The sequence below is a fragment of the Haliaeetus leucocephalus genome, unplaced genomic scaffold, assembly GCF_000737465.1.
Source record: "Haliaeetus leucocephalus isolate CR32 unplaced genomic scaffold, Haliaeetus_leucocephalus-4.0 Scaffold162, whole genome shotgun sequence".
Taxonomy (NCBI): Eukaryota; Metazoa; Chordata; class Aves; order Accipitriformes; family Accipitridae; genus Haliaeetus; species Haliaeetus leucocephalus.
The window spans coordinates 12292591-12293003 of record NW_010972598.1 but is presented as its reverse complement, the minus strand read 5'-3'; the positions used below and the strand labels follow the sequence as shown (position 1 = coordinate 12293003).

The 413-nt window shown below is 64.2% G+C and overlaps 1 protein-coding gene across 1 annotated transcript in view; it reads right to left on the bottom strand.

Annotated features, from left to right (window-relative positions):
* BMP1 (bone morphogenetic protein 1) overlaps positions 1-287 on the bottom strand; it is a 20418-nt gene extending 20131 nt beyond the window's left edge. The window contains exon 1 of the mRNA XM_010562996.1: positions 146-287. Coding sequence (XP_010561298.1) covers positions 146-287 — 142 coding nt within the window. The remainder of the gene's footprint in view (positions 1-145) is intronic.
* Between the last annotated feature and the right edge of the window lie 126 nt (positions 288-413).

Sequence of the window (413 nt, the reverse complement as noted above, 5' to 3'; positions counted from 1 at the left end):
TGAGTGTGAAGCCAAGTTTCCCCGAAGTTGGGAGCCGTGGGGGGCACACACTCCCCCTCACACACACTCACACCAACAACCCCCCCCATCCCGCCGGGCTCCCCTTTGTCTGCCGGCCCGGCCGCCCCCCCCGCCCCGGTCCTACCGGCTTTGCAGGGGTCCTTGTAGTCCAGGGGCTCCGCGTCCTCCTCCTCTTCCTCCTCCAGCACGTAGGAGTAGTCGGGGAAGTGCATGGCCCGGGCCAGGAGCAGGCAGAGGAGCAGCCCGCAGGTCCGTAGCCCGGCCATGGCTCCGCGGGCAGCGGGCGGGCAGGGGGAGGCGGGCGGCTTTTTTTTTTTTTTTCCCTTCTTTCCTTCCCTTCTTCGCTCCCTTTTTTTTTTTTCCCTCTCTCTCTCTCTCCCTCTCCCTTTTTT